This window comes from Hemiscyllium ocellatum, chromosome 17 (assembly GCF_020745735.1).
Source record: "Hemiscyllium ocellatum isolate sHemOce1 chromosome 17, sHemOce1.pat.X.cur, whole genome shotgun sequence".
Classification (NCBI taxonomy): domain Eukaryota; kingdom Metazoa; phylum Chordata; class Chondrichthyes; order Orectolobiformes; family Hemiscylliidae; genus Hemiscyllium; species Hemiscyllium ocellatum.
Window position 1 is genome coordinate 17,221,025 of NC_083417.1, and position 27,152 is coordinate 17,248,176.

The following is a 27,152-nucleotide window of genomic DNA, read 5'->3' on the forward strand; positions in this document are numbered from 1 at the left end:
AGAAAGAAAACTTGGTGGACCAGAACTTGTTTGGTGTGCTGGTGGTGGGGTGGGGTGGCATAATGGTAAATATAAGTAAGTGTAGATTATATCATATGTTTGAATCACAGAATTGATATGGCGAGGGAAGAGGCCATTTGTCCCATCTTGCCTGCACTGGTTGAAGCTTTACAATAATCATTCCTAAAACTGGGGCTGATGTTTATGCCAAATGCAAAAATGAACTGCTGGTATGATGTGGGTGGTTGGCATCTTTGTCATTCACCACCTGGGGGCAATGTCCTGCATGGGAGTGTCTAAAACTCCTGCGCATTTTTGTAACAGAACCTGAACTGTGTTCACCCCCTGGCATCCAGTGATAAGGTACCAGTGAGTAAAATATCCATTTGTGGGGCGAAACATTGCTGCTGATGATTAATGCAGTGTCCTGACTGACAAAGGTAGGTTAGGGGATTTTGATTAATATATCAACTGGAATATACGCATGAACATGATTTTGGGAGCGAAAGAAATGAATTTGTTTTATATGCTGGGTCAACGTATTTTTAAAAGCATTTCCAACTATTAAACACAGCGGGAATATGACAACACATTTATAATACTTAACTGTTAGTGCCGTAGAGATGATTTGGCAGGAATTCAGACTCATTGCGCAAATAGAAGGATACTTAGATTGAAATGGACAAGCCCCAATTTTGGTTTAGTGAGTTTAGTTTGTATTTACTGCAGCAGTATAGGAACTTGATATCTGGTGCATTTGAATTTTCACGAAATCAACAATGAATCAGTGTATCTTGGACTGCAAATGATAGATCTTCTCGTTTAATCGCACTGAAGTGCCTAAAACTGTTTTGCGATATGCATGTGAGAAATTGTGAACATTGTTAGCCTCAGTGTTAGTCTGACAGGAAGTTCTGGCCCATCAGTTTTGCAACTTTGCCAGTGTTTTGTGTTTTTACTATTTGTTGAGGCACAGATCAGCACTGACCTAATTGAATGTCAAAGGAGGACTAAAAGGGTTGAATGGCCTAGACTGCCGTGTTTCAATTTCACTTGTGTCCAGTTATGCTAAACCCATTAATCTTTATTCTCACATGTATTTTGTCTTGTTTCCCAAATACATTTCTTTTCTTATTCCATTATGTAGCTGTTGTAATTAGATATAATTCAAGAGAAAAACGAACCAAAAGGTAACAAAACATCAGCCACTGCTTTTCAATAGTTATCTCAAAAAAAGGTGGCACATTATCACAGAGCTTCTGAAAGCACATGTGGAGTTGAGGTCGATCGAGTGAGGAGACAGGAAGGCATGGGTGTAGGAGAGTGGAGATACAGGGTGCAGGTTTGAAACTCAGAGGGTTGGTGGGGAGGGGAGAGGGGCTGCTGTTTACTGATTTAAGTCACTTTGGATAAGGGCTGCACCTGCACAGGAAATGCTTCATAACAACTGCAAGGGCACATTGTGTTGCCCTGATAAACCACCACAGCCAAACGATTATTTATTTGTGTATTAAGCATGAAAGAGAGGCCCCATACGAGAGGGTGAACCCGTTTGGCAGCTTTTCACGCATTATGTTGCTTTCCTTCCAAACAAGCTAATGGAATATGAGTTTTGTGGCTCTCTCTCTCTCATTTTTACCAGATGATTTGATCATAACGAAAAGCAATATTTTCACTTGGGTAGAGAATGAGATTGGATTGTTAATACCCTTTGCTCTGCTAAGATGTAGCCCCTTCAGTGACTGAGATTGCTTAATTGATATTTGGGAAGTTTCAATCACACATTGATCTTTAAACTCCAGTTCTCCATGTGTGAATCCAATGGTACATTGCTAGTATCTTGACCTTTTTGCTATATTGGCAGCGAGTCCCAAAAATCAAAGCCCGTCCCGACCTGTTTCCCCACTCACCCCAGATTTGATCCCTTTGGTTTCAGTCAAGCATTTAGAGAAGGAAAACTGTCATATTCCTGGAAGAATTAAGGGATTAGTGCTAACAAATACTACTCAGAGGCAGTTCAGTGGTTAGCACTGCTGCTTCATAGCGCCAGGGACCTGAGTTCAATTCCACCCTTGGGTGATTGTCTGTGTGGAGTTTGCCTGTTCTCCCTGTGTCTGTGGGTTTCTATGAATGTGCAGGTTAGGTAGATTGGCCAGGGGAAATGCTGGGTTATAGAAATAAGATTGGGAAGGAAGCTTGAGTGGCATGCTCTTCAGAGGGTTAGTGTGGACTCAATGGGCAGAACGGTCTGCTTCCACACTGTAAGGATTCTATGATTTGAAGAGGATAGCGTAGGTGAGAATCTCCAGAGATGTTGGTCCAGATCCCACCACTGTTTAATAAGGTGAAGTCTTTATTCTGGCGAGGGGAATATTAACAAGTTTTATGAACCCAAGTGATATTCAAGAGGTAGTCAGAGAGAACGTTTTTCTGGAACTGTACAGAATCAGGCTCTAGTTCCTTGCTCTGATCTCACTGTGACAAAGCTCCTTGTGCTCATGCTCAATAGAGTAGAGGTATAATTTAACCCTTCACACCACAGTGAGGGTGAACAATGACTCAGCTAAGTTACCAAAATGTGAAAGCTCTCAGCAAAGTTTGAGATCAGCCACAATTTAACAGGATGGTAGAAAAGATTAGAGGGGTGGAATGGCATACTCCAATGCCTATGATGTTGTGCTAGCTCAGGGCAGTCAAGTGAAGAGACTGAAACAATCAACAAGAGTGTGATCAGGGGTTTCCTCTGATACTGTTGTCAGGCTCTCTGAATGCTTAATCTAGAATTGAGTGATACAGAAGTTTCATATATTTCATTCAGGTTCCCTGGGTTTACAGTGGTGACAGTTTTCTGTTTTAGTTTTAACACGCAATTATTTGAATGAGAGTAAAAAGCAAAGAATTTCATTGAGAATGGCACTGAATTGAGAAATTGCTGTGAGCTTTTGCTTTCAGAAAAGAAGCTGAAGTGAAATATGTCGACTTAAATTGTTTGGCTTATTCTGGATGGCAAAGATAAGCTGATACAAGGTTGGATTTTAAAATTCTAATTGACATCCCAGAAATTCATTCTTCTCTCTCCATATAGCTTGTTTCAGCTTGAAACATCTGAGATTATTTTTTAACAAATGCATAACATTGAAGGACATTAATGAATCAGATGGACTTTTCCCTGACAATCGACAATGGACGGATAATTGAATGCATTCTAGAGACCTGTGCTCTTTGGAAAAATCAGCTAAGATCAAAGGTGCCTGGAATTCCACTGAGTCACACATTGACCCTCAAAAGAACATCCTGCCCACAGACCGACGCTTCACCAATCCACCAAACCTGCACATCTTTGGACTGTAGGAGGAGACCAGAGCACCCAGAGGCAATCCACACAGACAAGGGGAGAACGTGCTAACTCCACACAGACAATCGTTCAACGGGTGGATTCAAACCCAGGTCCCTGGCGCCGTGAGGCAGCAGTGATAACCACTGATCCACTGTGTCACCCCATTTTTACTTCCTTAAAGGACATGTGTGAATAATAAGGGTTTTTATGACAATCAACAGTGGTGAGATGGTCTCCATTAGGCTTACAATTTATTCCAGGTTTTTATTGAATCCAAATTTAGCCATCTGCCACAGTGGAATTCAAGCCCATGCCCCCAGGACATTGAGCAGTTCTGTATCATTAGCCCACCACCTCTCCAGACCTTTGAACTAACTTTGGTGTTTGCTTTTGAAAGGGGGCAGAGAGAGGAAGGTATTTTATTTGGGTCCGAGTCCAACACTGGTACTTGTTGATCATAGAAGATGGTCTCCAGTGGTGGTCAAGCTAATTGATTTTCAGCCTATAAATCCTTCCAGTTGGCTAATAGCAGGTGATAAGAACAGGAGTGTTGCCTCGTCAACCACCCTGCAATAGGAAATGGCAAATTTCTGCAGTATTTTAGCATTGATTTTGATACCAAATTATACAAATCAAATCCGCTGAAATGGTTCTCAGAGTTACACTTTAGTTTGAGTGCTTTAAATTATAGTCAATATTGCAAATATTTAAATCAGCTAATATTGTTTTTTAGACAGACGTTATTCCCGTTCAGTTCTCCATCTAGTTGTTATTTCCAATTTTTAGTTAATAAACAACAAAATTAGGGCGGCACGGTGGCACAGTGGTTAGCACTGCTGCCTCACAGCGCCAGAGACCTGGGTTCAATTCCTGACTCAGGCGACTGACTGTGTGGAGTTTGCACATTCTCTCCGTGTCTACGTGGGTTTCCTCCGGGTGCTCCGGTTTCCTCCCACATTCCAAAGATGTGCAAGTCAGGTGAATTGGCCATGCTAAATTGCCCATAGTGTTCGGTAAAGGGGTGAATGTAGGGGAATGGGTGGGTTGCGCTTCGGCGGGTCGGTGTGGACTTGTTGGGCCGAAGGGCCTGTTTCCACACTGTAAGTAATCTAATCTAATCTAATCTAAAATTCCATTGGCTGATCAGTTCATCTTTGAGTGTCTAAGATTTAAGATACTCAAGACACCATAGTCTCACCAGACCAGACAGCTGCTATCTCATTAGTGAGACATAACTGGTGGTGGTTTGACCTGAGGGCTACCATCTCTCAGGTGAGGGGAGAGGTTGAGGAGGAGAGTTCTTCATGATAAGCTCAGCTGGTACAGAAATTGAACCCATGTTGTCAGCATCACACTGCTTCACAAATCAACTGAGCTAAACTCACCACCACTGTGGTAATAAGGAAGAGATCAGGACAGGGGCAAGACGTCACCTTGGTTTAGGGACTAAGGTGTAGAATCAGCCTGAAATATGTTGTTAGAGAGTCAAAGTATCATAGAGCACACCTGTTAGGGGGCTATTTGGGTATGACATGAATTAGAGGAGAAAGTGAGGTCTGCAGATGCTAGAGATCAGAGCTGAAAATGTGTTGCTGGAAAAGCGCAGCAGGTCAGGCAGCATCCAAGGAACAGGAGATACAACGTTTCGGGCATAAATTAACCTATAAATCCACATGAAACTCCAGCTGGGATTAGAATGAGGAGGAATTTTTAATTAACTTTACAAGCAATAATCAAATAAATCACTTAAGGTTCATTCTCGGTTATTCTTATTCAAGAAAGTAGTCAGGTTCTAAAAGAAAATTATTTAAACTGCACAAACATGTTCAGACGCTGATGAAGTAGACGGATGGTTTCTGTGAGAATGAAAGGTGATTGAACCAGCATTAGTGGAATGTGAGGATGATCCAGTACAATGCCAAGAAAGACAAAGCAATGGGGTTTATTCAAATGGTAACGATGTACAAGCTTTACAGAGGAGGAAGAATGATACCTGGGAAGATAAGGAGTGGTGAGACCATGGGAAACAGGCACCTTGCAACTTTCGCAAGGTGTTACAAATGAAGTGTTTGTCCATAACAGACCAATTCAGAATTCAAGCAATGTATTGCCTATTATGACTTACAATATATAAATATGTGATGCATCCTAGTTGAGTCAGTGGAATCTTTTCGGCACTGGGTTCTTCATAAACAATAACAACCATTGATCTGTATCTTGAGGCTCCTGAGATTATTTCATAAAATAATCTATTGCAGCACGAAGAATTTGGGTAGCTGTGATAATAAGTATGAGATAAGTACAGCTAAAGAGAAATGATCTGGGTTCAGAGGAGCAATATGGAGAATCAGTTGAGAATATGTTGTTACAGCGTCAAGAGTAATATAGCCCTTTGGCCTAGCGAGTCTATGTTGATCCATCTGAACTAATCTCACTATCAGCACATATTCCTTGTTGAAGAAATCTTGGTGAATTGCTGCAGTATATCTAACAGATAACACACACTGCTGCCACTCTGCATCAGTGATGGAGGGAGTGAATTTTTTAAGGTCGTCAAAGGGTCAACTGAGCTTCTTTGTTCAAGATGCTGTTGACCTACTTTCGTTCTAACAGAGCAGAGTATAGCACATTGAAGATAGTGATTGATGCTAGGCAGATTATAATCTTTTCAATGCTGATAAATATGAAGGGCATTAGAAGCCCACTGGGTGGTGTGGTCAACTGATGGGTGAATGAAGGCTCAGTACCACAGAATGCTTCTGGGCTGTACCATTAGAAAGAAGGCAAGACATTTCTTCACTAAAAGGATATTAAACTTAGATGGGGTGGTTTTGTCCTGATGTACATTTTAGCTGTCGGGTTCAGAGAGATTCTCATTGGAATTTAAGAGGTGAATGACCTTAAGCAGCAACATGTAGAATACCATTTAGACATCATATTATTTAATGATCTATCTCCCATTCACAGGCAACTGTGTTCTCCAAAACCAGTGCCATTGGATCATGGATGATGACTGATACAGTTTAGAATAAGGCCATTTGGTCCATTGAATCTGTGATAGAAATAATCTCATCCACCTGTTCCCTTTAGCCCTGAAAATGATTCGACTTCATATATTGATCCAGTTCCCTTTTGAAATTATTATTGAATCTGCATCTACTGCCCTTTCAAGCAGTGCATTCCAGATTATAACAAGTTGCTGCATCAAATATTGCTTCCTCATATTGCTTCTGGGTCTTTTACCAAAGGCTTTAAATCTGTTTCCTCTGGTTACTAACTCTTTTGTCACTGGAAATGTTTGCCCTATCGAAACCCTTTTTAACTCTGAACACTTCTATCAAATCTCCTCCTGACCCACTTCCTAAAATTATGGTGTCCCTTGTACTTCAGCTGAGGGCTACGCTGTGTTTTACAAAGGTTTAGCTGGACCTCCTTGTTTCTGTACCCTGTGCCTCTATTTATAAAGCTAAGGATCCCGTAACCTTTTGCTAAACAGCTTTCTCAACCTTTCTCAATTGATTTGGGTATATCAGCTCCTGCACTGATGTGAAATTGTATCTTTTAACATCGTAGGGCAGTACTGAAACAAGCTGTAGAAGCTGCTAGAAAATTTTCCGCAGCTTACAGGAAACTATTCAAGTTCTGTCAACATGAACTCTGGTCATTGCTGCTTTATGTAATGGGCGTCAGAAGCTGCATCACAGCAGCTTCAGGTCAATAAAGCAAAATGTTGGAGTTTGTCCAAGTGAAAGCACTGAAACTTGTCTAAGCCTGTTCTTTTTTAATTCAAATATATTTCAAATTTACTGGTGTCTTTTTAGCTCCTCTTGCATCATGGATTGTGACTTATTTTTCTCTGGACCCACTTTGACTTGCCTCCTAGTTTAAGTAAGCTCAGAATAAAAGTTATATCTTTATTGGAGATTAGCTCCACCGACTCAGTGCTGGTAAATCTGAGTGGCAGCTACAGCAATCATTTGAAGCTTACAACACTCCATATTGTGCAGATAAGTTCATTGCTAAGCAGCCAAACAGGGCCAGGGATGAAAACCATGAGTCCTGACTCTTCTGTTCCTGAGCAGTTTATTTTGTCTCCTCCCACAAACCCAATCCCTCATAACCTTTGAATTGTGTACCATAGTCATAGTGGGGTCAAACTATTCTTGAAGGTTGAGCAAAACCTATTGCACGATCTCATTGAATGTCAGAGCAGACTTGATGGGCTGAATGGCCTGCTTCAGCTCCTACGTCTTATTGTCTTTTGTACTCTGTGCCTCAGTACATCAATGCTCAGGTTTCACACGAATAACTTTATAAGGACAGCTTTGATGGACAATAACACACAACTTGCTTATTTATATAATGCAGCCAGCTCTGCGTCCTTGAACCTGGCTGTATGCAATATTTAGACAGTAAGCTCTAAAAGCCTCAAACATCACAAGTGCCACGACAAACGATCCAATGTACAAATGGATATATTTTGAACTAGCAATGACATATTCTATTGACACATGACTCCTAATTTCACTTCCAAATTTAAGAAGTGGCAGAACATTCTAGTAAACTAGCACCAACCAACATTCAGTAATGTGCTATTTTATTTGACTCAAGTGGACTTTGCTAACAGAAAATTATTCTTTCAATTGACAAAAGAAAACGTTTCACTTTAAATTGGAACACAGTACACTTACCAACGCCCAGCATGGTGCTTATACTAGGAGATCAAAGCACCGCAGAAGGTGGAAATCTAAAATGTCAGCAGTAAATATTGAAAATACTTGGCAGGCCAGGCAGCATCTGTGGAGAGAGAAGCAGAATTGGTGCTTCATAATCTACACTAACTCTGATGAAGACTCACTGACTTGAGTCTCTGTCTGTCTGTCTGTCTCTCTCTCTCTCTCTCTCTGTTCAGATGCTGCCAGATATGTTGACCATTTTCAACATTTCTTGGGTTTGCTGGAGCAAAAATGAGCCCTTTTGTCTGCCCTGCAAAAAAGCAATCAATTCTTTTTCTTAGTCCCTTCAGCAAGAAACCCAACAGCATCTGCCTGAGATTGGGTCATTAAACATGAAACAAAAGTTAAGGTAGGAAAAAAATCTAATCAATTTGTGGAGCAAAAGATAATTAATTGCAAAGCAATAAATTGTCATTTTAAAGATGACAATTTAAAAATGTCTAGAGGCAGAGCTAACATAAAAATCATTTTTCTGAAATCCCTACATTGTGGAAGCAGACAATTTGGCCCATTGAGTCCACACCAACCCTCTAAACAGTATCCCACCCAATCCCTGTAACCATGTATTTTCCGTGGCTAATCCACCTAGCCTGCACACCCCTGAATACTGTGGGCAATTTAGCATGGCCAATCCATCTAACCTGCATATCTTTGGACCGTGGGAGGAAACTGGAGAACACCTACTCAGACATCGGGAGAATGGGGAAACTCGACATAGTCACCTGAGGCTGGAATCAAACCCAGGTCCCTCGCACTTTGACGAAGCATTGCTAATCACTGAGCCACCAAGACACTATTTTCTTATGAAGCAGAACTACAGAGACACAGACAGGGTCCAAAATCCTGGTCAATGGATGGGTAATGGGGCTGAATTCAGGGATTGGATTTAAAGAACACTGACCTTGTGTTTTTCCCTGATGATACACACACTGAGCTGGTCACAGTGACATTCATATGAAAGTAGGAGTTGGAAATGAGTTGACTTTTAGTCGGGGTTTTCATCCTCTCTTGGCTTAGTGACCTGCTGAGTTGCTCCAGCACTTTCTCTCTCTTTTTATATCAGTTTCCAGCACCCACAAGATTTTACTTTGATTTTGGAGTTGATTTCCATACCGATTGCCAATATCCATCTTTCTACCAGCTAACTCTAACTTAAACGAAAGAACAGACCGAAGGGTACTGAAGACCGTCTGGTACTCTACCGATAGGATCATTGAAGCTGAGCAGGAAAATAATTAACAATGGAGACAGCACAGCCTTTGATCTTCCCTGATATTCACACATACAGAGTTTCTTATGGGGGCTTGCAAAGTGATCAGTCACAGGAACCTTTGCAGAATTCTTTCCTAGCCCAGGGTTCTGATACCAATTCGAAGGTGACAACTTGTGCAAGGCATAGAGGACCCTCAACGAGCCTTGTGAAGATATGTCACAGAGGTATCTATCGTCACAGGAGAAGTCATGAAAACTGTGAATGACATATACAGATCCAACTTGTCTTGTGTATCTTAAACTGGCCTTCCAGTGTGAGCAGTACATGCGTTTCCAAGTATGACTGCTTATTTACTGGACTTTCCTCCATGTAGCACAATGTAGTGGTGTTAGATCTCATCACACTAGGCTAGAAAGTTAGTAGAATTGAAAGAGCACATGGATATGAATACACAAAGTAGACTAGTCATTACTTAACGTAAGATCAGAGCCTGGTATATCTGTGATTGCCATGAGCAGCTGAGTTTGCTCCTGTGTTTTATAGTCTTATCAAAGGTTATGGGGAGAAAGGGGAAAATGGGTTTGAAAAGCCTATCAGTCATGATTGAATGTTGGAGCAGACTCAATGGGGTGAATGGCCTAATTTCTGCTCCTATGTCTTATGGTCTTAACTGTATTTAGTATTAATGTATGATAAATGATGTTACTTTGAAATCTAAGCCTGAAGCTGGCTCTTGATCTTGTCTTCTCAAATAGTCTTGAACACAAACGCTTTTGATGTGAATTAAGACCACGTGATAAAAGACCAACTGCCAAATCAGGAGAACTCAGTAACTTTAGCACAGACTGGGGACTGATTCTGGAACCAAGTGGCCTGTTTATTTTAGTGCCATATCATATAGAAGACGCCAAACTGTTGAGAACTCAAATCCCTCCAATTAATGAGCAGCTAATTTCACTTTTTCTTTCACCTTTGCTCTCCAGTGATTTAACTTTCTAGATTTTCAGCTGATTCCTCACTGGTCTTGCCAAGTTTCCAAGATTATGATCAGAACATGAAAGAAAGCACGTCTGGCAGCACTGTGAATTTGTTCAGAAGCATTTACTCGCTTATACATCCAAGATCGGATATTGAGGGTATGGAAAGGGTGATCAGTTTTTGGTGCTTGCTCTGACTTGTTGAGCACATTCAGAAACTTGCAGATAATTTTTGTCAACTTTCAAGACTCATAGTATATAAAAAAAAGGTGAAATATGTGACTTGGTATTATAGGGGAATATATCTTCCAGGAGAATTTCAGTTAAGTTCCAATAGCAAGCAACCATTATTAGCAACATTGAAATTTCTATCTCAGCATGTTGAATAAGTAACTAAAGTAAATGGAAAGATTGAAGACATGACAAGATTAACATCCGAACAAAGGCTCTTGTGCAATTGAGAAATGTGGAAATAGCTGGAGGTGAATGGCAAATCAATGTACTGATCCTCTGACCATACACAATTTTTGGTAAAGAGGTTTTCATTAAAGAACTTCTGCAGAAAGTGAAGAAGATGCTCTAATGAAGATATGCCCTCTCCCTGCCCAGTAATAATTATTGGGTTTATGCAGGGATGTGGAATCTCAGATTAGCCGTGATCTGATTGAATGGCCGAGCAGGAAAAATACTTTTTTCCTTGTTCTTATGTTTGTAAGTACCGCAGTCCTGAACACAAAAATGTGTCAGCCACTTTCTGCACAGGCCATAGTTCCTCCATACTGATAGCGTGAAGGGTGAGGATGATATGTGAAGGATTCAGAGTGGACAGATTGTGACATCAAACAGCCTCTAACTCTGACCTGATGTAAAAGCTTGGATCAGCTGGAGCAGTTAATGCATCCTCTTAGATCATCCCAGCTCGGCATGAGGGAGCCACACCCTGAAACCCCCTGCACAAGTGCTAACCATCTAGCCTCTAGGGGAGGGGCTATTGACTTCCTTTTGTTGTTGTAGAGTTAGTGGAATAAAAAGTAAGAACTAGGAGCAGGAGTAGGCCATCTGACCCCTCGAGTCTGCTCCACCATTCAATTGATCTTTTCATGGACTCAGCTCCACTGACCCCCAGCTCACTATAACCTTAATTCCTGTACTGTTCAAAAATCTATCTCTCTTTGCCTTAAAAACATCCAACGAGGAAGCCTCAACTGCTTCACTCAGCAGGGAATTCCACAGATTCACATCCCTTTGGGTGAAGAAATTCCTCCTCAGCTATGCCCCCTAGTCCTAGTTCTAGTTTCACCCACCAGTGGAAATAACCTCCCTGCTTCTATCATATCCATTCCCTTCATAATTTTATATGTTTTTATAAGATCCCCCTCATTCTTCTAAATTTCAATGAGTGTAGTCCCACTCTATGCAATCTCTCCCCATAAGCCAACTCCCTTCACTCTGGAATTAACCCAGTGAACCTTCTCTGCACATCCTTTGCACTGTGTTTCCTGTGTTTTCTATGTTTACAGAAGATCACATTGGATGTATAGTACATAAGCAGGCCATTCAGCCCAATCAGTCCATGCTGGTGCTTATGTTCCACTCAAGCTTCCTCTGAGTTCTGTTCCTCTGAATTTATCATTGTAACCTTTTAGTCCCCTTGCCCTAGTGCTAATCTCACCTGTACTGTACCTAGACTGTTTACTTCAACCATTCCTCAGTTTCAAGTCCCTGGATTAAAAAGGTTTCTTCTTGAAATCTATAGTGGATTTTTTGATGACTATCTTACAGTGATAGCTTCCTGTCAAGCCCCTTAGCGCAAAACAAAACTCTCTGTGTATCCACTCTTATAAAAAAACCTTTCATAATCTTAAAGGCCTCTAGTAGGTCACCTCTCCACATTTTTTAGGAAGGAAACAGACTCAGCTGGCCAGTCCTTTCCTAGTACGTATCCCCATGCATTTCATGTATCATCCTCGAAACTTTCCTTTTCCACGATATCCTTTTCATAACAGGCTGATCACAAGGTGCACACAGTACCTTGAACGTGGTCTAACTAAGGTTCAATACAGAAAAACCAAAGAACTGCAGATGCTGGACTTGTCCAGTTCTGAAGAAGGATCACTGAAACGTTAACTTGACTCGCTCTCCATAGACCTGCTGAATCTTTCAAGCTAGGTTCAATACAGGTTTGGCATAACTTCTGTGGTTTTCGATTCTATTCATGTAGAAATAAAGCGGGGATCTTGGTTTGATTTTTATGGCCTTGCTAACTTATGGTGTAACTTGAAGCAATCGATGTATTTATACTCGGGTACTCCTTTGTTCATGTACCCGACCTAGATTGGCACCTTCCAAAGAGCACCAAACTTGCATATCTTACTGGCAAAATATTATCAGGGAGAATTTTACAAGCTTTTTGGATTTTTCAAGGGAATGCTGCTGGGCCTTGAGAAAGAGCTCAGAGGAGTTGGAAAACTTGTCAAAAGAAAGTCTGCTTCGATGCTGGAGACTATGGTTTCAGTTCCTCTTGGGCTGCAGTATGACTTGAAGATTAATTTCAGGCAGTGTGGAAGGGAGCTGAGTGGAATAAAGAGAAGGAAGAGAAGGATGTTTAGGAAAAGGTGGAGACATCCAGGACCCCTTCACCTCTGGACTTCGAACAGATTCGGTTTTGTTGATTTGCCATCCTGACATCACAATTGCTCCCTAATTCATCATCTTCCAATCCCTCTGCTGCATAACATCATGGCCAAAATACTGAAATAAAGCCGCCAACAAAAAAAATTCCACAATAGTCTTATCACAACGATACATACCAAAACTCAACTTTGTATCACTATACCTGTTGCCTTTGCCTGTCAAGGCAGTGAGAATGGCAGTGGCTGAAGTGGAAGCCATGCATTGGCATGCCAATGGATGTGCTCGGAGCTTACCAGTGGCTGCTTGGTCCATGTGGCTTAGGGAAAACATTGGTGCCAATACACCAAACAACACATTGTACCTGTCCATCCACATTCTATAATGTATTCCATCTGAGTTCTCTGCAATGGATTGTCAAAGCAAGTGATGATGTTCCTGGTGTAACAGTATGATGAGGCTATTGCCACTGGCCAGGCAGCATTCGTGAGTATCTGATGCCAGATACACAGAAGGGGAGGTTGGGTGCGGTAAAATGATGGGGCTTACAGTTCGTTGAAAAGGCAGCGGCTCCTGGTCACACCTTTTGCTTTCATGTCATGTAATCAGTGGGAGGAGTTTTGGAAAAGGGGAGATTACAGAAAGTTTCTGTCATCCTGAATATTCTTAGAGTTGCTGAATACAGTGGCCTCAGTTGTAATTGATCCCTTGACGCAGAAGACCACAGGGCTTGGATGATGCAAGTGTGTCAGTGTCCCCTCGGTTGCTGAGATTGCGAACCACCTTCCCTTGCAAGAAAGCGGGAAAATGGAGTGTATGCTCCAATGTGTTTGGGTCAAGTACTTGCCATCGTTTAACAGTTTGGGACAAGTGGAAGTTGTGAATGGACGTTAGAAGGCTCACAACATTGGGAGGATTGATGGAGTTACATTTGCCATCCTGACATCAGAATTGCTCCCTAATTCATCATCTTCCGATCCCTCAGCTACATTTACTGCCCTGCGAGTGGTGGAGGTGATTGCACTGAGCAGCAGGAGAGCTTGGTGGTGTGGTGTCTATGAGAAACAGTCACTGCCCATAACTAGTTATATTAGATCATTGAATATTCCTCAGCACTACAGCCAAGTTCTTGGGGGGATAAGACTTTTGAATTTCATTCTCCTGATCAGCTGCTCCCTTTCCCTTCTCAGTGCATACCTTGACTATTTCCTGATCCCCGAGTAAAAAGTGAGGTCTGCAGATGCTGGAGATCAGAGCTGAAAATGTGTTGCTGGTTAAAGCGCAGCAGGTCAGGCAGCATCCAAGGAGCAGGAAATTCGACGTTTCGAGCATAAGCTATCTCCTGATCCCCTATAGGAATATGCTCCTTTCCATCCCCATCGTCATTATCTCCAGCATTGCTATCAGAAAACCTGGTGTCTTTTACCCCTTTTCTGTTGCTCCATCTGTTGTGATTTTCTTTCCAGCCAAAGACTGCAGAATTTCCTGTTGCATGTGTGCAGTTCCGCATAAGAAGGCCAAGTCTTTTTTAGGGCCCAGGCTATATGTACATTACGAAGATAGGGGTAGGGTCCCTTGTGGGTCCTAGTCAGCAGGGCATCATGGAGTGGATGAGATGAGCAGATAGCATGTAGTTTGCGCACCCTACGTCAATGAGATTACGCTGAGAAATGGAGTCTTATCCAGTTAAAACCCCAAGTAGTTAATTAATCTGTCTTTCTTTATTTATTTGTTATCAAACATTTAGTCAGTTTTTTTTTCCATTTCAATTTAAAAGTTCACTTCATTTGATTTTCTTTCCTCCTGCTTGACATGACCTTGCCTGACAAGGCAGGCCTACTGACCCTGGTCCCAAAGCCCCTCTCCAATCTTGGAACAGCTGGGAAGAGATGTCACCAGAGCCGTCCTGACTGGAATCGCTCTTTGAACTATTGCTCATTGGCTGTCAGGAAGCACCTGCTCTTTGAGCTACTCCCCTCTGACAGCACGGTCCCAATCGACAACTCACCATCTGTTCACGTAGCTGCTGACCTGTCGGAGCAGCAGTGCCCCACCAACACATTGCTGTTTCTCTTGAACTTTTCTTTCCCCCTTTGCAGTTAGATTCAAAACCAACCCACTGAATATTTACCAATTCTCATTTTCTTGGTTAAAGTTCAATAAAAACCCAATTCCTCTTTTCTGTGGGAGTGAGCAGTTGGTGCTCAAACCATATGTTGTGCAATTGAGTATAAATAGCCAATGCTGAAACAAATGAGCCTTCGCTCATTACCAAGGACTAGATTCTCTACAGTGTGGAAACAGGCCCTTTGGCCCACACCGACCCTCTGAAGAGTAACCCAACCAGACCCATTTCCCTCTGACTAATGCACTATGGGCAATTTAACATGGTCAATTCACCTGATCTGCATATTTTTGGACTGGGAGGAAACCGGAGCACCCACACGCAGAATGTGTGAACTCCACAGTCGCCCGAGGCTAGAATCGAACCTGGGACCCTCGTGCTATGAGGCAGCAGTGCTAACCACTGAGCCACTATGCCACCCATAAAGTATCACAGACAATAAAGTTTTCTGGTTGCGAAGACTCACAAGGCATGGATGAGTTGGACTGAAATGTCTGTTTTCGTGTTGTATGACTTTGCGACCCTAAGATCGCTACATGACCTCGCTTAAATTTAAAAAATGAGCAAAGGAAGATTCCGAAGAACTGATAAAAACTTATGTTTAGACAGAAGCTTTCGTGACTTTAGGATGCCCTAAAGGATTTCACAACCAGTGAATTATTTTGATGTGCAGCCATGGCAACCAAGTGTACACAGCAGGGTCCAGTGAATGGAAGTGCGATAATGTCCAGATGATCTGTCTTCACGATGATGGATGAGGAATAAATATTCACATGGACATTGAGGGTTAACTCTTAGTTCTCTTCTTTTTGCCAGGGGGATGTTTATATTCACTTGAGAAATTGTGAACTGATTCATAATTTGTGTCACTACTCAAGGATCATTCTTGTGAGAAACGAATATGTTAAATTTAATCCAGATGAATATGGATAACACAGAGCTAAGACTAAAGATGGAAAGAAATGCCTTTTCTTATTAAGTCCATCCTTATTTCTATCGGCCAGGTGTTACTCAGTAATGGAGAGCAAGTTGGTTTAACACCAAGGCCATTTTGCGAACATCAGCTACAAAACATGCAAAGCTTCATCAATCCTGGGAGCTGGTGACAATAGGGATGATGGAGTTTCCTTCTATTTCTTCCAACAAGGTTGACACTAAACACCAAGAACACCAATGCCCTGTGCATGCAGCAGTGGCAGGGGGAATGGGCAGATATAGACATCTGCTTGTGTCTAACACTGCCATTTTGGACCTCATACTTCGTGTTAGTACCATCTCTTGCAGTTGGGTATGTGATTGGCTGCAGGAGGGGGACCATCCATCTCCCATTTAGGGGAACCCTTAGGTGGGATTCTTTTGACTTTCTTCCACTGTTGCTGTGTTATTGGAATCAGCGTGTACAATCTTTTTGGAGGAATTGACAGTGCTTTCAGGCAGTTGTGTTGGACCTGTGGAAGGACTGTGGTGGTACAGGCCTGATGGGCTGAAAGGCCTGTCGAGTCACATGAGTTCCCCACTTGGTCATGCATCAGAGAGGACATCAAGACTGGTTCCACCAGGGAATGAGCTTCATTTGCCTTTGGTCCAAGCATGAAGAGTGAGCACATGGTTTTATTCAATGGTGCCGAGGTTACTGACTACATTTGCTTAGTCGGCAGGTGTGACATTGCAATGTAGAGATGAAGCTGGAGACCTAGAGAGTTCCAATCCTTGAATATGCAGACAGCGGGTGACCTTGCACAGACCCTCAATTTTGTGGATTCTCACGCGTGTGTTGGTTATCATCATGTTGCCATCTTGCTTTACTCCATTCGTCTCCAAGCCACCGTGTCAAACCAGAGAGTGGTCGCTTAGCAACAGGGGTTCCCTGCTCTCAATGCAGCTCTTGACTGACCGAGTTGACGGTGCTACTCCAATGAATGACACGATGCAACTGGTCACCTTGTGGAGTAGACCATTAACATGCTGTGACAATGATTGGACCACTCATGGGAGCCCTCCATTCCTTGCTGGAGGGTGTCGATACATGGTACAGTCTGCACAACTGAGCCATCAGGACAGCACAGCCTTTGGTGAGAAGCTCAGAAGGAGAAGAAAGAGGAGAAGAAGACAGATCCGAAAAGAAGAAAGTATTTGGAGCATCGTCAGTCCAGATAGGCTGACCACAACAGCCTCATCAGACTCCAACACACGATAGAAAATCCCCATGTCTCAGATTGTCCAAACTTCTCTGTGCCACTATCATGAGCCTTCAAAAATTTTACTGACCTAAAATTCTGAATTAAGAGATGCAGCAAACTGATCACGCACACCAATTTTATTCAACAACATTTCCCAGACTTGTTATGACATAGAAGGAGGCCATTCAGTCCACTGTATCTGCTTTGTTCACTTGCAATAATATAAACAATTTGAACTATTGACCTTCACTTAGTGCCTACCATGTGAGTGCCTTTGCATAGCCTAGCGCTCCTTCACGCTGGAGGGTGGTGGGTGGGGAAGACAGCTGATGTTCTCTGAAGGAGACTGCAGGATGCTCTTGAGTAGCTCTGGGTCTTGAGGGCTTGGTTACAGACCATAAAATGTTGGCATGTGTGGAAGCAGCCTGGACTGGCTGACTGGCAATACAAGGACAGTGTGGTGGAGTGGTGAAGGCTGCCATACTGACAGAAGGCATCATAACCTTTCCACCACCGTCAGTGCCCTAGGACGTCACCTCAGCTAGGATACCACTCCTCCCAGAATGACTGCCACTAGATTCCCAATGGACAAGGAAAGCATTCTGGGAGACTTATTAGCAATATTTTGAACAAATCCTGTTGTATAATTCATGCAGAAGCTGTGTCGGAACCCTAAGCTCATCAAAACAGTGATCTCATCGCATTGCAAGTACACTTTGCAGCTGGTGTTGCAATAGCATGGAGCATAATATTATGAACCATTCCTGAACTGCTTTTGGGTGTTGCAAATTTGCATGTGGACTGTGCTGATGGTCATTGTTGCCAGTTTTCTTATTGATGCCAAGCCTCGTGGAGGGAAAATGGAGTGAGTAGAGGTAGAGTAATAATGGCAACAGGAGAAGTGCAGGTAAAGGGCAGTATTTTGATATGGCACCAATACTGTTCTGAAACTCCATAATTGAAGTGCATTGAACTGGACTGACATATATGGTAAGGTACCATACATATACAAAAGTTTTAAAAGATTTGGTAGATTTTGAGGGCAGTGTAGATTCTTTTACTGCACACTGTGGTTCAGGTAAGAGTCCTTGATTGTGGTGCTGGATCCTGGAGATGCAGAGAACTGCATTTTGACTGCTTTGCCCTGACAATCAACAAACTGGGCCAGGGAGTCACACGTGGTTGAACAGGGAAAAGAAAATCTTGGTGATAATGTGAAATGACTCCCAGATTGTTATTCTGCACGGGTTAAACCAGCAGGTCAATGTGTGACATCAGCATTTTCAGAAAAATAAGATCCCCTGGAAGGGTTTTGGACACATTTAACAACACTCAACCTCAATAGGTTACCGGGCTGCTCTGAGAACCCCTCATATCTATGCCATAACAGCCACACAGGAAGCAATGAGTTTACCTTCCTTGTGCTGCTGGGTAATCGTGTATGTGAACTCTGTGTTTGCTAATAGGCCTTTTCCAATATTTAGCCTATTGTGTCAAGCCAGGCAAGGAGAGCTTGAGGCATCTGTCTGTTTGAAATTGGATTTTTATGTACCGTTTCGAACCAAAATGAAAAGAGGGCTGACAATGTCAAGCAGACAATCTGCAACTTGAAAGTGTTACCTTTTGAAAGCGGAGGATGGATGGAATTCGAAGCACCAACAGTTTTTGCTGAAGGTGTTTGAACTGATTCTGTTGTATTGAATGCATACAGTTCTTGTTTTATGCAGATTTCTAGAGCAGTAGATACTCATTTGATATGCTATTGGAAGCATATGAAAGAAAGTAGCAGACTTAATTGCACCACGCTTAGTGTGAGACAGAACTAAGTGTTTTTTTAAAAAAACAGTTATTATGCAAATGTTCCAAAAATCCAAATTTCCAATTTACAGTGAGATTACATAAGTGACTTAAATGTTAAACTTGTGGGAACTAAATTTACATGTGTTTGAATTATGAGACATTTAGGGAATCCAGTTGCCATAGAGCTATTGTAACACTCATAGTTTTACTTTCTGATCCTGTAACTAGAATGGAAGTGATTTGTAGCTATTGGTGACCAACTGGAAAGCACAGCCAACTGGTGGCAAGTGGTGATACTGGCCCCAATTCTCAAATGCCAACCGAGTCTAGCAAAAAATGGTTTTCTATTTGGGTGAACTGTTTGACTTCTGTGGGCGATACTGGTTCTTGTCAGTGATCTCCAGCTTAATAATGTCCTTCCCATAACAGGGTGACCAGAACTGGACACAGTACTCCAGAAGAGGCCTCAACAATGTTCTGAACAACCTTAACATGATGTCCCAACTCCTTTACTGAAAGATCTGAACAATGAGGGCAAGCACACTAAATGCCTTCTTAACCATTCTGTCTATATGTGATGCAGCTTCAAAGAATTATGTACCTGAACCTCTAGGTCTCTTTATTCTACAACACTAACAATGCCCTATTTTTAATTGTATAAGTCCTGCTCTTGTTTGTTCACCAAAATGCAATATTTTGCATTTGATCACCCTATTGCTGTCTTATGAAGAAAGATTCCTTAGCTGCTTGTTAGCTGACTAACATAGAGCAGGCCTCTTATCTCAGGCCAGGAAATATGTCTGGCACAGGGCCTGAAAAAAAGATGGGTGCTAGTGGAGCTGCTACTTGGGGCAGCACGGTGGCTTAGTGGTTAGCACTGCTGCCTCACAATGCCTGGGATCTAGTTTCAAATACCCGTCTCTGGCGACTGTTTGTGTGGAGGTTGTATGTTCTCCCCGTGTCTGCGTGGGTTTCATCCAGATGTTCTGGTTTCCTCCCACAATCCAAATAAAATGTGCAGGTAAGGTGAATAGCCATGTTAAGTTGCCCATAGTGTTAGGTACATTATGCAAGGGTAAATATAGGGTAGAGGAATGGATCTGGGTGGGTTGCTTTTCTGAGGGTCGGTGTGGACATGTTGGGCCAAATGGCCTGTTTCCATACTGTAGGGAATCTAATCTAGTATGCTCGTGTTTCTCCATCCTCCGATTCTTTGGTGCCCTTCTCCCACCACCCCACCATCCCAACCAAGAGGTGTTACATTTTTCCTAAGGTGGAGCAACTCCCACTGGAGCTGATTTGTTTGCTTTACATGTGCTTGGAAGTGCATTGCTTCTGAATCTTTAAATATGTGATCGCTGTGACCCTTCACTCCATTGCAATCACTGTACTGGGCATCTGGTCTGAGCAGGTGCTTAAAAGAGAAACCTTTTTAAGGTTAAAAAGATATGCCTCTGAATGAGAAAGAAACTATTAATTCTTAAAGTGAGAACTAAAGGAGTATGTAATGTCATTTAGTAATACATCAGGAAATGGTGAGGCAATCTCTTTAGCTACAGAATGTGAGTTGTTGCTTGTCAGTTCTCAGTTCAAAGAGGAGAGTGATTTATGCACAAAATCAAATTGTTACTTTTGGGATTTGATGGTGAGCGATAGACAATTTCAAAAAGGGAAACTGTTGAGAGACTAAGTGAGTCAGTGTTTAATTCAGCTTTTAGCAAAACAAGTGGCAGATCCCCACTATTTAAATACTAAGAAGCTAAATAGCACAAGAGCTAGAGGGGAGATTGGGAGATTTGTGTTGTTGAAAATGTGTTGCTGGAAAAGTGCAGCAGGTCAGGCAGCATCCAAAGAACAGGAAATTCGACGTTTCGGGCATAAGCCCTTGCATCAGGTTTGTGTTGGTGACCCATCGTGATCTGGAATACACCTGCCTGAAAGGGTAATGGAAATAGTTTTAAAGCTGGTCTGGATAAATCCTTTAAGTAGAGAAAATTGCAAAGCTACTGGGAAACATCAGGGCATTGAGAATAATTAGGTAGTTCAGTAAAAGAGCTAGTATTAGCACACTGGAAAGAATGGATTGCTCCTGTGCAGTAGGAGTCTCTGGGCTGAAATGTCCCTGGCAGTGTGTAAACAACTCTGAAGCCAAGCATTGTGTCGAGGGAAATTGTGAGGAACCAGTGTATGGTGACCCCTTGGCACATTCCAGCCTCTAGAATGCCTTCCTCAGCATGGACTTGGATCAAAGTTCATCAACTCACCCCACAGAGGTGGGCAGTATTTAAGACCATTCTTGGAGGCTATTTTCCCAAGGCAGAGACACTTCCTAAGGGAAGAGGGATATCTGTGTCTAAACTAGTTAAAACATAAATTCAACCTAAACCAAAATTACTTCTAGAGACGGGGATAGTAGAAGTGAGGAGGACAGACTTGGCAGTTGAGGAAAAAGATAAATTCTGTTACAAATGCTTTCTTACATTAATGTCACCAGTACAGTACTTTTTATTCATAGACTGAGAGGATTTATTGTAAGTATAAATTCGTTCAGAAAAATTGGACAATTCCCCAAAATGAATAATTTTCCAGAGCACAAACCCAATTTCTCCAAAAGGGTAGGCTAACAGCAGCAGAAAACTTAGTTCATTTGTATATTATTTTGAATGGGAAAAGGAATGCCACATGAATGTACAAAATATCTTGTGTTCTTGTTGCCAGCTGTACTGTCTATGCTTAGATCTTTTAAGAGCTCTTGTCAGTGGATTGCACAAATTATTTGATTCATGGTTTTCAGTAAATATTTTTGTTAGCGTCATATTTCCTGAAAGGAATTATGTTCTTAATATTAAATAAAAGCTGTTCATTTTCTGTAACTAATTTTAACATGGAATCATAGAATAGTTAGAACACAGCAGGAGGCCATTTGTCCCTCATGTTTCTTCTGGCACTTCGCAAGAGGAATTCATGTTCCAACCCAACTTGTCCCAGTAGTCCTGCAACTTTTTTTTTCATCTTCAGATGCTTATCCAAATTCCTTTTTAAAACCACAATTGAATATGTCTGCATCACAATGACCAGCTGGTAAGCATTCCAGATCCTAACCACTTGCTCGGTAAACAGGTTTTTCCTCATGTTGCCATTTAATTTCGCCTGTCACCTTACAGTCACCTAGAATTCTCCACTTGTTAACTGTTCCGTCAATATGAGCAATTTCTCCGTAGCAACTCAATAGATTCTAATGATTTTGGATGCCTCCATCAGATGTCCTCTCAACTTTCTCTTCTCCACGGTGAACAGCTCCAGCTTCTCCATTCCCTCCTTGGAAATGAAATCCTTCATCCATCCCCCCTCCCCCTCCACTCTCTCTCAGATGCCTTGCCATCCTTCCTTTTGTGTACAGAACTGAACTGGGATATTTTGACAATGAGACCACAGAAGGAACAATTGCTGAGCCCCATGGCCGGGTGAAGCAGAACTGATAACCAGTAAATGATAATGTGACTAGTTACTGTTGTATCATGGCAAAATATCTTCCTCATACCCTGGGGTTTAGGAATCAAAAACACACTGTGTTGTAAATTGTCTATTAGCCCAGATAGTACAGTTGGGAACATGAACTCAAGATGCTTTGCATATTCATAGAAGCATAGAAAATAGGAACAGGAATAGGCCATTAAGCCATTTGTGCCTTTTTGATCAATTATGATCATGGCTGCTCATTCAACTCAGTACTCTGTTCCAACTGCTACCCAATACCCTTTGATATACCCAAGAACTAAATCTAACTCCTTCTTGAAAACATTCAATGTTTTGGCATCAGCTAATTTTTTGTGACAGTGAATACCACAGGCTCACCACCCTCTCGGTGAAGAACATTCTCCTGATCTCAGTCCTCAATGGCTTACTCCTTATCCTTAAACTATGACCCTGGCTCTGGATTCCCCAATCATTGGAAACATCCTGCTTGCATTTACCCTAGCCAGTACTGTTAGAATTTTCTTGGTTTCAATGAGATTCCCCTCATTCTTCTAACCTCTAGTGAATATAGACCTAACTGATTTAGTCTTTCTTCATACATTAATCCTGCCATTCCAGGCATCAATCTTGTAAACCTTCATTGCATGTCTTCCATAGTCAGAAATGCTTTCCTCTCATAAGACCAAAACTTTAAACAATGCTCCAGCTGTCATCTCACCAAGGCCCTTTACAATTGCAGCAAGACATCCCTGGTCTTGTTACTTGAATTCTCTTTCTATGAAGGTCAAAATATCACTTGCCTTTGCCACTGCCTGCTGTACCTGCAGGTATCTGCTGTTCCTTTTTCTGCTCAAAACGCGAAGCAAATTCATTATATTTTCTTTTGTTCATAGGTTACCCTTGGGAGATGTTGGTTTCATATGCGACAGAATTACAATTTTTGTGAAATTGTTCAAAATTAATTTGAAAACTGAGTCTGAAGCTCAATGTAAGGAAGTGTGTTTTACACCACTAATGAAAAGTCAATGTTGTTGCTAAAAGAATGTCACATTAAGATAATCTCATGATGATAGGATACAGAGGGAGAAAACTCTTGGCGGAAATGGACTACATGTTTACGTGCTTGGCTTGTATTTTTGTCTATGAACTGTATTTAAAAAATATTGTAAATGTTCAATGTAAATCATTGACTTGTGTCTCCTAGGATCCAATACTTTAAGGAGTGCATTAAGTTTATCCATGAATGTCGATTGGAAAAAGGAGGGTGCATTGTTCATTGGTAGGTACAACATCTTAGCGATATCAAATTCGTAAATGAATCCACATCTGTTTCTGCTTTCTTCAAGGAATCATGTAGTAAAGTGTGTTATTAAATGTCTTCTCTTTTGTTCCTCCCTCTGCCTTCCTCGGCACAGTTTGGCGGGAGTCTCACGCAGCACAACAGTAGTGGTGGCTTATCTGATGACTGTAACTGACTATGGCTGGGAAGAGTGCTTGTCTGCGGTGAAGGCTGCCCGATCGTTTGTCAGCCCAAACTTTGGCTTTCAGCAACAGCTCCAAGAGTTTGAGGCAACTCTCGTAAAAGAGGTAACTGTAGCCCAGGAGCAATGTTCTTGCATCTCTGAGTATTAGACTGAAATAACCACTGTAAATAAGTCCAATGCAATGTACAGATTGATGAATTTATGTGCAACAGAATTCAAAGTATAGACATCCATTGACTGTTAATTAAATAGACGTTACTGCAGTTAGAGTCAGAAAAAAAAATAATAAATGCTTTATTCATTTTGAAGAAACAACTTAAGATTTACTGGATGAAATCGCAAAGGCTTGTAAGATTTTGAGGGAATCACAAATACCTGAGGTAATAGTTGACTTTCTATGTAATTTCAAGGTTGTTTATTAAGTTTAGCATAGAATAAAAGTTTCAATATGATGCATGAATCAACTGGAAACATATATAAGATGTGACAGTTGAGGGCGATTCACTGATACCTGAAGTTGAACAGATAGTTGGCACACAGGGTATCGAACTTAGTCATTTGTGATGGATCCTTTGGTGATCCTCCATATTTCTGGGTACACCTTCCATCTGAAGAAGCTGTGTTCCCGATGAGGACGTGTTAGTATATTTTATTTCCCCCAGGGGCTGTTCGTTCACATTCTGTCAATCATTTGTTTGAACCTTTCCAACCTGGCTACTTAGAATTGCTCATGCCTTTCTAAAGAGAGAAAAATCAATGTGTGCCAGCTAACTCGATAAGAATTCTTTATTATCTCCAAAACATTATTTATTAAGAATCCTTAATTCTGACAGGATCAGTTTGTTTTCCTTCCTAAAATGCTGGAAGTTGTATGGTACACCGATTCTTCATTTTCTAATTCATCGTTGCAATCCGCTTCTGTCGGTCTCCAGAATATTCAGATGTGAGATAAAGACCATTGGAGAAGCGTGTGCTTTGGGTATTAGGCACATTTTTGGGAATTCTCTTAGAAAAGACACAAAAGCAAGATGCTTTGCAGGTTTATTGGTATAAGTATGTCAGATTCCATGATATTATCACTGAGGAATAGATACAGAGCGAGATTTCTTTGCATAAATATAAATTGATACATTAAAGGGTAACATTTAGCAATGCTGTACAGAGGAACATTGAATCTGTGGGGTTAGGCAGCAACATTGGCCACTTTCTGTACAGCATGTCTCATTACTTTTAGAAATCGCTGGAGAAACTCAGCAGGTCTAGAAGTATCTGTAGAGAGAAACCACAGTCATCATTTTGGGCCTAGTGACTCTTCTTTTCGGTTTTTGTTGAGTTTTTGCAGCATTTTCTATTTTTGTTACTGATTTCTGCAGTTCTTTGGGGTTTTTTTTGTCTCATTATATCATTACATTTGTCCTGATTTACGTCTGCTTGGTGCTGCTCAGAGTGAGGCTATACAAACAAATCCTTCTCCATTTCATTCAGGATAAATGTAAAACTAAGTCAGTAGAAAGTAGAAGATGGTTATCTGGATTTCCAGTGTTTAGTTTTCTGCCCATGGCTCATGTGTTTGGGTTCCTTTGAGTATTAAAGTGTTAATTAGACCAGAAAACCAATGTTTGGATTTTGTAAATGACTGCTTCCTATGACTTATTCAACCTTGAGACAGGATTGCCAGAGAAAGTATCAATATTCATTTTTCTTATGTGCACATTACCTGCATTCTGCATTCCAGACTTTCTGCATTGAAGGCTAATGGAACATATTTAAGTTTCTAATTGAAAGATCAGAGAGGGGAAGAAAAACTGAGCCAGGAAATGTGGAAAGAAGTGATAGTCTCGAGTGGAATGAGAATAGAGTGAATGGTGAATGTGTTTCAATGTTGGTAAATGGATTCTAGCTGTACTGTCTGTAATTGAATGGGTTTTTTTTTAAGAAAGGGTCATGACATTTACCACTGTAATTGTACAATTGTCAACCTTGGTCACCATCCTTGGTATTTAACTTTTGTAGCTAAGTCTAAATCTTAATCCAATGCATTCATAATGTGATCCTCATCTTCTGGAGAGAAATATTGTATGGTGCAGCAATCTAAGATGGTGGGATTCTAAAAAGCTGGTCGAGTGGGAAAATGTGGAGACATAGCTTCTAGTTTGTGATGAATGTGATCCCAGATGCAGGAAGTGTACTGCAATCATTGCTTATTAAACTGCTGTATAAATTACATCACATTGATGAAGAATGGTATGGTATGTTAGTGTTTTATTACACTAAGGTGTCTGATTACAATTATGAGGATGACCTTGAGAATCTACAGCTTTTTAATGAGTGCTGGCAGAGGTTGTCAAAATTATTCAAGCTACAGGATGCTGGCCAGAATGTGGAATTCTCTGTTGCAAACTGGTGATGGAAAGCCACTTTGGAAAGGGAAATATTTGAAAAGGGACTTAGAAGATTGATTGAAGAAGGGAAATGTTAAAATGTACAGGGGAAGAGCTGAATTTAGGATATAGAATAAATGATTTTTGGAGCAGGTGCAAAACATCAGTGCAGACCTAATGGATCAAATAACCTTTCTCTACATCCTAACATTCTCAGGTTTTGGAATGGTTTCTTTGTTATTAGGTTATGAGGTAGAGCGAATTCTGAGGATCATCTGTGAAAAGCAACTGTCCAGGTTTGAACAGGAAAAATACAGGATGTAAAAGTATTTTGCTTTGACTACCATTGGTCATCAGAAACCAGTATTAAACACTTGCCCACATATGATTAAGTCGGGAGGACAGAGACGACGCTAGCAGAGTTCTGTATGTGATCTATGGAAGGAGTTGGCTGCATCATTTCTATGGCTGCATAAGCTTTCCCCATCCATGACAGAAAAAATATTCTCAATCAAGAGCTCTGAGCATCAGTGGATCAGTACCTCACTTGATCTGCTATTACCTCACACCATTGTGCTAACCCTCCCCCAACGCTGAAAATGTCCAAACTGTGTTCTTTTTTTCGTTGTGGGAATGGAAATTCAGATCCTTTACACATAGTAAGTTATGAATGCCAAAATAAGCAGCAGCAGAATTGAAACTAACGCAAGGGTTAGCAGGTGCTCTCGACTGACAATAATAGCAAACATCTTGGGCAGAACTTGATTAACACTCTGTTAGATTTCAGGGTTGTGAAGTAAGACAGAAAAAT

The 27,152-nt window shown here is 41.4% G+C and overlaps 1 protein-coding gene across 1 annotated transcript in view; it reads left to right on the forward strand.

Annotated features, from left to right (window-relative positions):
* dusp22a (dual specificity phosphatase 22a) overlaps window positions 1–27,152 on the forward strand; it is a 112,923-nt gene that overhangs the window by 51,345 nt on the left and 34,426 nt on the right. Inside the window, exons 5-6 of the mRNA XM_060837972.1 lie at window positions 23,681–23,755; window positions 23,892–24,063. Coding sequence (XP_060693955.1) covers window positions 23,681–23,755; window positions 23,892–24,063 — 247 coding nt within the window. The remainder of the gene's footprint in view (window positions 1–23,680; window positions 23,756–23,891; window positions 24,064–27,152) is intronic.